We start from the raw sequence: 9899 nt of genomic DNA, 5'->3' as shown, positions 1-9899 counted from the left end.
CTAACTCCCCCAAGTTAAACCAAAGAACGCAAAATAAAGACACAACACATTGTAATCAGGTGTCAAAGGGTGCCAATTTTATTTAAAATTACATGACACTGAAAATGGCAGACCCCCGACTCACGAAGAGTCACCCTCCAGCACTCAGGCGAGGAAAACCCCCTGTGGGGGAAACCTCGAGGGAGCCATGGCTGGAGAGCTGCCCCTCCCCTGGACTTAGAGGGTAATACTATAAGTATAATAAACTGGATGTGAGAGAGATGAGGCTGCAATATCTGTCACCTTATTGATGGCTAGGCGGCTGTATCTCTTCTCCTTCACAGATCCAGGTCCCCTGCTAGAACCTCCAAATTTCATCAAGGGTAGGGGGCAGTAAATTCGTTAAGCTCAAGGTCCTCTGGCGCATCCAAAATGGCACTGATCAGGGTGCGGTGCATTGCTTTATGGAACCTTCTTTATGACATAAGCACTTGTCATCATAGTGCATGGTTGCCATGGTTACTGCAGGTAAACACATCTGAAGCATTAACCCATTAATGACTGGTGATGCGCTTTACTGCAGAGGTCACTAAACACACTTGTGACCAAGCAAACAGCCTATGGTGAGGCCACACTAAGAACACTAAATAATATGGTTTGATGTGGCCCATAGCAACCAATCACAGCTCAGCTTTCGTTTCTCATATTACTCTGGTAAAATAAAAGCTGAACTGTGATTGGTTGCCATGCACAATTTAGACAGTCTAATCTGCCCATAGCAACCAATTAAAGCTCAGCTTTAATTTTATAAGAGCTTGTTAATATATGAAAGGTGATCTGTGATTGGTTGCTATAGGCGAATCAGATTGTGTTTTGTCTCTGGCAGGTTGATAAAGGTGCTCCATTGCTGTAAAATCTTATGATGATGATGATAACTGAAAACACATAACATCAAGCTTTCCCATAATGCTTTGCAGTCAGCCCTTCCTCTATATCTCCCAACTTTTTGGAGGGATACTTGTGGTTCACAGACATTTCTATACACAGTTTAGAAAACCACTGGTATACAGTTATATACCATATATATACCATATATAACATGAATGAGACAGCTGACAATCTGATTTCGTTGTATGTGGAAAGGGCAGCCAAAGAGTTTTACTACATTTCCCAGGCTGTCATAGGAAATCGGTGATCACCCGATTAGTTGATCAATGGAGAAACTGCACTGACTGTACAAAAGGGGCTGTCAAGTTGTTTAAAAGTAAAATAGTCCATGGGAAACTCCAGCAAAAAAATGATTTCAAATAAACTGGTGCCAGAAATTTGTACTTTACTTCTATCAAAAAAATCTCCAGTCTTCCAGTACTTATCAGCTGCTGTATGTTCAGCAGGAAGTGGTTATTCTTTCCAGTCTGACCCATTAATATCTGCTGCCAAAGTAAGTAACTGTCCAAAGTAAGTTCCTGGCATGGACAAAGGTGGAAGCAGAAAGCAATGTGTCAGACTGGAAAGAATACACCACTTCCTGCAGGACATACATCAGCTGATAAGTACTGGAAGGCTTCAGGGTTTTTAGTAGAAATAAATAAAAAATCTATATAACTTTGTGACACCAGTTGATTTGAAAGAATTTTTACTTAGCTTGACATCCCCTATCCTATGGATTTTAGGGGGAGTACCACCTTGGGCCTACCTGGGAATTTGATTCTTGGGGCCCACCATACCTTACACCAGATATAATAAGCACCAATCCTTTCACATTACTATAGTGACCTTGCACAGAGCTGTGTATGTGACCAGCGATTCCTGGCTCACTACTAGTAACTCTTCAGTCAGTCTATGCAAACACCATAACGTGCCACTTAAGTTTCTTGAAAGGAGAAGTCCCATGAAACTAACAAATCTCAGGTAGGCAGGGGGGTGCAGGAACATAATAAAGAAAGTATACTTACCCATCCCTGTGCCCCCAAAGCTCTTCCTTAATGTGCCCGCTCAGCCAATCACTGACTGGGGATGGACACCGCTGCAGTTATTGTCTGTTTGAGCAGGCAATCCATCAGGGGAGTATGTTACATTGAGCTGGGGCCGTGACATACACAGAATCTGTTTGAAAATTACTGAAAAACTTCCAGCAGCTGTGGGAGAGAGCGCGGTCCAGGGGCACAGGGACTGGTGAGTACAGTTTTCTATTATCTTCCCACACTCCACTGCCTGACTATCATTTGTTACGAGACTTCTGTCAGCTGTAATTCACGTTCCAAACTGCTGACACTGTTAGATGCTGTTAGGTCAAGAAGACACATGGTACCTTACATATATTTGTCTTTGCTTCTATAGCATAGAAATTGTTTTTATTCTCTGGTAGAAAGAGTCAGACAGGGAGGCCCACCTCCTGCCAGGGGCCCACCAAGTGGTAGGGCCCAACGGGGGATTCCCCTGTTCCCCTGTAGGCCAGTCCAAGCCTGGCTGCACGCGTCAAGCAGGAAGTGAGGGACTTTGAAAAGAGACACAAGTACAGATCGGACAGTGGTATCGGCAGGACCTGGCTCCCGGTAGTGCGGCAGATACATTTATGAGTGTTTTTATTATTTTAGTGAGCACCGCATTACTCCTTTAATTGCAAACTGCACCTGAACTGGAGACAAGTTATGTTGTCTCTGAAAGAAAGTAGCAATGTTTATGTAGCACTGGATAACCCCTTTAAGAATCTCTGGAGAGACTTGAAAATGACGTCCACCAACATTCACCATCCAACCGGAGGGAACCGGGGTGGATCTGCAAGGAAGAATAGCAGACAATCTCCAAATTCCCAAGAAGACCCATGGCTGTACTAGCTCAAAAGGGTGCGTCCACTCAATACTGAGCAAATGGTCTGAATACTTATGACCATGTGATATTTCAGTTTTTCTTGTTTAATAAATGTGCAAAAATATCTACATTTCAGTTTTTTAATGTCAAGATGGGGTGCACAGTGTACATTAAAGAGCAAAAAAAAAAAAACACTACACAGAAAAAAAAGTCCGGAACCAGTTGACTCCATTCAGGCAGAAAAGATCAGGTGAAGCTTGGTTTAAATAGGTGCAGGTGGCTCTGGATTGGCAGTCAACAGTAGCAGGTGGATACAAGTTACCTCTATAAATCCAGAAGAGCTGGCCGCCTGTGCACCTTAGTGGCTAGAGGTGTAATTGCAGCAGAAGGTGGAAGAAGACACTGGAAGACACAAGCAGCCTGAGGACCAGCATGGAGAACAGCAGAAAAGTGAATAGGATGTCGCATCGACATTGCCAGTGAGTCTTGACCAACAGCGTTACAGCCATGTCCCTGCATGCTCTTACAATGTCCAGTCTGGGTCAGATTATCTAAGCATGTATCATATCGACAAGGTACTGGTAAGGCTTAGTTTTTAATTTATTCATACATCTTCAGCAGAATTAACAGAGGTTTATAAACAGTTATGAAAAGTCGCTTGAGCATTGGTAATTTATGAAGAATACAAGTATTTACTAAAGCAGACCTTATGAGTATCACAAAAATTGTCAAAAATTTGGCAATAGTTGGAAGAAGTTAAGTGAATTCTTAATACCATGGAACCTTAAAAAATCAACATTTAAAATGGGAAGATTTATCAAACAGGTGTAAATAAAAATTGTCTTAGTTGCCCCTAGCAACCAATCACATTCCACCTTTAATATTTCAAAGAGTGTGTGAGGAATGAAAAAGTGGAATCTGATTGGTTGCTAGGGGCAAGTAAGTCAATTCTACTTTATACCAGTTTCCCCCTATATATCTATTGGTGTATCCTGCATAAGGCTATGTTCACACAACTTATCTCTTACATAAATCACGGCTGTTGTTGCAATTTGCAACAACAGCAATGATTAATGCAAAAGATATGTATCAGAATGAATGGAATCCCGGCCGGAGTGTATACACTAAGTATACGCTCCGGCCGCGATCCCTAGTGGCTGAAACGAAAACTGACAGGTCTCGCAAGCCTGACAGGTCTCGCAATGGAGCGTGCGTCTCCAGCTGTCGGCTATGGTGAATTGGGATGTGGGTGCACAAGGATGCGCCCACATCCCAATTCAGCACAAATGAAGATCTTCTGGCCGGTACTTCAGTACCAGTCAGGATGATCTTCATTGACACACAGAACGGCCGGTGCTTCATGCTGTGTGAACAAGGTCACTATTACTTGCTCTTTTAGAAGTGGCTCATTGTTTTCAATGCCGCCAAACTTGAATTTTCTATTCTCTGATATATAGCTTAATCAAAAATTATAAAAATAAATATTTAATATTTTTTCTTTATCCAATTCTAAGATATTTTTGAATAATTACCCTTGAAGACTGTAAAGGTAAGTTAAAACAATGATAAAGTAATAATACGTCAATGTAATGCACGTGTTCTTGCAATGTGTAGGTCAAAAATGAAAAGTCCCTTTGTTGGCTTGTAAGAGAAGAGTCTCTTCCATCCATTCATTGGGGGTGCTGAGCAGCTGTTCCCATAGAAGATGTGCTGATTGGTGGCCATCATTGGCGCCATCTTCCTCACCTGTAAGAGAACTTGCTATATTCAGAAATGGCTGTATCTATGTATGTATTTACTTTTGTAACTTTTAAAGAGCAATAATAATAACTATTTTCTTTTGCATTGTGAGTTTCCATTCTTCTATAAGCAGCAGGGAAAGGAATACTGTGTGTGAATGAAGATAATAGAGCACACTTTTTTAATCCTAGTTTACAGTTTTGAATGTACGCATTGAGCTGCATATCCTAAGAGAGTTTGAATGGATCGCTGGATTTATGCTTTTATGGGGTTGACTTGTGCTTTTGGAATTCTGCAGCAAACTCTGCAAGCCACCATATATGAATGGGATCATCGTCATGATTGACAGACTGCTCTGTTGGGAGTATTTCTATAAGTGGGAGGTTTGCAAGATGGGCACCAGCAGAATCTGACAACCACCCCGGATCCAGTGGAACATTCCCTATATTGGGGTGATGTGCCGGCATCCTGTGACTGCCCCCATTTGTCCCACTTCTTATTAAACCCTGGCTCAGAGTACTCCTGATGAATGCTCAGAGTTAAAATCGGGCCTGGGATTGACAGAGGGAGCAGTCATTGGCTCCTTACCCTGTCAATCACTCTTGTGGCCGCAGACATCATTATGCCTTTGCCCCCCCAACACTTCGTGCATGAGTGACATCACTTGTTTGTTCACAGAACAGGAAGCAGATGCTGGAGGACTGCAGTGCTACAGACAGATGAGTATGTACAATTTATTTTTTATTTTTTTTTACACAGGAGGGATACCTACATAGGTAGAGGAGTCTAACTGTTGAGGGGATGCCTACATGGGGGAGGGGGGCTAACTGATGGGGAATGCCTTCAAGGGTGAGGGGGCTATTTAAGAATGGGGATGCCTACATGGAATTTTCAAATATTGTGTCTGGATTGTGGTCAAACAAATGTGTGTTTTGGTAATGCAGATACTTTCCAGGAACACAACCCAAATAAAGTGCAATTATATATAATTTTTAGACTATCATGCTCCAAAAAATTGTACTTTACCTGTACTTAAAGTGGTTCCACCAAGAAATCGCTCATTCAAACCCTGATCCCATACAGTGAGGTCCAGTCGAGACGTCCGGAGATCACTTGGATTTGCTATATTAAAAATGATTGTGTGGTTCCATTCTGGACACGGTTGTCGTCTCAGCACTGGGGTCCTTTGCTTTACATCTTGTTTGTTGGGCAGAACAAGACAACTAGCCAAACCAATAAACATACAACAGTATATGAACTTCTCTGTATAGGTGAAACTTGAGCAAAATTCGGCAATCAAGATGTCATTTTACCTCCGAACAAAAGGGCTTAGAAAACCGTCTGGTCTCAATGACAAATTGCTGGCCCTTTTTATTACAAGATGGAGCTGAACCACCTCAATATTTCTTGCATCAGTGCCTGTGGGATGGACGATGATCGGAAATGAAATATATTATACCATAATAGTGAATCATATCCTAGACCCCCCACCTTACCATCTGATGTATGCTCATACAGGAATGCTCTAGAAACTTGAGGTACTTCCAGCCTTATTCTCACACACAACTCTCCATAATATTGCAGTGTCAGCTCTTCAGACTTTCTTGGCTATTGGATAAATTGAAGATTTTTCAACATTAGTAAATGGGAAAAGTTGTGAGATGTCCGTAGCATCCTATGATATGGTCTTCTATCTATTATCTATCAATCTTCTATCTATCTATCTGTGAAATGTGAGCAGCACAACAGAATCAAGCAAAGGGGTGCCAGCAGACTAATCCCAGACCAAGGATTATACGTTAGCTAATGTAGAAAATACTCCGCAGCACTTCCAAAGTTGATGCAAACGTGTAGTAGAATTTAATCCAAAACAATACACAGCAAACTTCATAAGGGGGATATATGACGTTTCGGCGTATCATAAGCCATTTTTAAGGCACTTGGAAGTGCTGCGGAGTATTTTCTACATTATCTATCTATCTATGATATATCTATCTCCTATCTATCTATCTGCCTACCTATATCTTATATTGAACTCAATGATAAATATGTCCTTGGTAAGGTCCTAGCGCCCCCCCAGTGGCAGCTAAATGCTAGAGAAAATAATTTGGAATTCTCTGTCAATGTATATGGAATGTATCATAAAGTGTAGAACCTTTTAGTCTTCCTGTATTATTGGGGATCTTTTGTGATTGGGGGCAATTTAAAACAATCTTGTGATCCAGTAAGAAAAAATAAAATAATCTTTCCAGTATACTTGTAAAGGACATATAGCTGTGAGCGTGTGCAAGTGGTATGTTTTGTGATAGGGGTGAGATGGTTCTGGGGTGATAAGTGGGGCTAGCAGAGACATAAAGTACATATAAGCACAGTCCCTTGGAGTAGCAGAGCTCCCCAGCAGGGAGCGTAATATTTCAACAGCTGTAAATAGATTTTAGTTCCAAACTGCACTCTGTTGTCCCCTTAACTCAGGCTAGATAGCTTTAGGCCACTCTCTTACTCTTAAAGGGAATGTGTCGAAAAGAAAAAAAAAATTGAAAGTGTTAAAACTAAATTTGTTATTTTTTTTTTGTTAATTTATATGTGTTTTTCATTTTTCTTTCATGTAAGGAAATATGAAAAATTAACAATCTAATTTTCCATATTTCCCAGTGATGGCCACCAGGGGGAGCTCCAGCAGGAAACTGCTGGTAAAAGCAGCCTGAAAGACGGATGCTGAAAAAAAGAGGCAGTCCCTGCTCAACTGCTGTGACATCAGCACCTCCTTCCTCTTTTCACAGGGAAACAAAGAGGGGAAAGGTGCTATTATCTGTACTGCTAGGCAGTGCCATTTTGTTGTTGTCTGCACAGCAGTACAGATACAAGCGTGTCCCTAGCCTTTCTAAATAAACCTCAGCTGCTGCAGAACCTCCTAATACACCTCAACCTGCTGCAAAACCACATACAGCTCGCCTGCCCACACTCACCTCCCGCACTTCTCATCGCCCATCCCCCGAATGCACATAGTATGGTTATTACACTCACAGCTCATTCCTGTACACTTGGGATCAGCAAATGTGCAGCAGTAGCAAAACCCTTCGCTATGCTCGGCCGTCAGCCGTCTGCATTAGAGCTCCGCTCCAGGTGTCTAGAAAATCTGGGTACAGCTCTGGGGAACTTCTCCCAGGACTGTATCCAGCTTTTCCTAACACCTGAAGCGGAGCTCTAATGCAGTCGGCTGACGGCCGAGCATAGCGAAGGGTTTCGCTACTGCTGCACATTTGCTGATCCTTAATGTACACTCATACAGGCAGCTGGTACATGCACTCTCATACAGGCAGCTGGTACATGCACTCTCATACAGGCAGCTCATTCATGCACTCTCATACAGGCAGCTCGTACATGCACTCTCATACAGGCAGCTCGTACATGCACTCTCATACAGGCAACTCATTCATGCACTCTCATACAGGCAGCTTATTCATGCACTCTCATACAGGCAGCTCGTACATGCACTCATACAGGCAGCTCGTACATGCACTCTCATACAGGCAGCTCATTCATGCACTCTCATACAGGCAGCACGTACATGCACTCTCATACAGGCAGCTCATTCATGCACTCTCATACAGGCAGCTCATTCATGCACTCTCATACAGGCAGCACATACATGCACTCTCATACAGGCAGCTTATTCATGCACTCTCATACAGGCAGCTCGTACATGCACTCTCATACAGGCAGCACGTACATGCATTCTCATACAGGCAGCACATACATGCACTCTCATACAGGCAGCTCATTCATGCACTCAGGAGGGAAGAAGCTGGGAGGGAAGGGAGGAAGAGGCTAGGGTGACGGGGGAAAGGCTGGGGTGACAGGAGAGAGAGGCTGGAGGAGGCTGGGGTGACAGGGGGGAGAGGATGGGGTGACAGGGGGAAGAAGCTGGAGGAGGCTGGGGTGACAGGGGGAAGAGGCTGGAGGAGGCTGGGGTGACAGGGGGGAGAGGCTGGAGGAGGCTGGGGTGACAAGGGGGAGAAGCTGGAGGAGGCTGGGGTGACAGGGGGGAGAGGCTGGGGTGTTAGGAGGAAGAAGCTGGAGGAGGCTGGGGTGACAGGGGGGAGAGGCTGGGGTGACAAGGGGGAGAGGCTGGAGGAGGCTGGGGTGACAGGAGGGAGAGGCTGGAGGAGGCTGGGGTGACATGGGGGAAAGGCTGGAGGAGGCTGGGGTGACAAGAGGGAGAAGCTGGAGGAGGCTGGGGTGACAGGAGGGAGAGGCTGGAGGAGGCTGGGGTGACAAGGGGGAGAAGCTGGAGGAGGCTGGGGTGACAGGGGGGAGAGGCTGGGGTGTTAGGAGGAAGAAGCTGGAGGAGGCTGGGGTGACAGGGGGGAGAGGCTGGGGTGACAAGGGGGAGAGGCTGGAGGAGGCTGGGGTGACAGGAGGGAGAGGCTGGAGGAGGCTGGGGTGACATGGGGGAAAGGCTGGAGGAGGCTGGGGTGACAAGAGGGAGAAGCTGAAGGAGGCTGGGGTGACGGGGGAGAGGCTGGAGGAGGCTGGGGTGACAGGAGGGAGAAGCTGGAGGAGGCTGGGGTGACAGGAGGGAGAAGCTGGAGGAGGCTGGGGTGACAGGAGGGAGAAGCTGGAGGAGGCTGGGGTGACAGGGGGGAGAGGCCGGAGGAGGCTGGAGTGACGGGGGGAGAGGCTGGAGGAGGCTGGAGTGACAGGGGGGAGTGGCTGGAGGAGGCTGGGGTGACAGGAGGGAGAAGCTGGAGGAGGCTGGGGTGACAGGAGGGAAAAGCTGGAGGAGGCTGGGGTGACAGGGGGGGAGAGGCTGGGGTGTTAGGAGGAAGAAGCTGGAGGAGGCTGGGGTGACAGGGGGGAGAGGCTGGAGGAGGCTGGGGTGACAGGAGGGAGAGGCTGATGTGGCAGGGAGAAGGGAGGCTGGGGTGACTGGGGGGGAGAGGCTTGGGTGACAGGGGGCAGAGGGAGGCTGGGGTGACAGGGGACAGAGAGGCTGGGGTGAGAAGAAGGTGATGGGGGTGACAGAGGAGGTGAGGGGATGATGGGGGTGATAGAGGAGGTGAGGGGATGATGGGGGTGACAGAGGATGTGAGGGGATGATGGGGGGTGATAGAGGAGGTGAGGGAATGATGGGGGTGACAGAGGAGGTGAGGGGATGATGGGGGTGACAGAGGAGGGGATGATGGGGGTGATAGAGGAGGTGAGGGGATGATGGGGGTGACAGAGGAGGTGAGGGTATGATGGGGGTGACAGAGGAGGTGAGGGGATGATGGGGGTGATAGAGGAGGTGAGGGGATGATGGGGGTGACAGAGGAGGGGATGATGGGGGGTGATAGAGGAGGTGAGGGGATGATGGGGGTGATAGAGGA

General features: G+C 46.1%; 1 protein-coding gene across 1 annotated transcript in view; it reads right to left on the bottom strand.

Annotated features, from left to right (window-relative positions):
• Positions 1 to 4167: 4167 nt before the first annotated feature.
• Positions 4168 to 9899, bottom strand: part of SYTL3 (synaptotagmin like 3) — a 52461-nt gene continuing 46729 nt past the window's right edge. The window contains exons 13-16 of the mRNA XM_069973759.1: positions 6027 to 6138; positions 5844 to 5949; positions 5557 to 5753; positions 4168 to 4536 (exon numbers count right to left, since the gene is read on the bottom strand). Of these exons, the coding sequence (XP_069829860.1) occupies positions 4406 to 4536; positions 5557 to 5753; positions 5844 to 5949; positions 6027 to 6138 (546 nt within the window). The 3' untranslated portion in view covers positions 4168 to 4405. The remainder of the gene's footprint in view (positions 4537 to 5556; positions 5754 to 5843; positions 5950 to 6026; positions 6139 to 9899) is intronic.

Source organism: Dendropsophus ebraccatus, chromosome 6 (genome assembly GCF_027789765.1).
Source record: "Dendropsophus ebraccatus isolate aDenEbr1 chromosome 6, aDenEbr1.pat, whole genome shotgun sequence".
NCBI classification, from domain to species: domain Eukaryota; kingdom Metazoa; phylum Chordata; class Amphibia; order Anura; family Hylidae; genus Dendropsophus; species Dendropsophus ebraccatus.
Note: the sequence above shows the minus strand (reverse complement) of the source record. Positions and strands in the feature narration are given on the sequence as shown.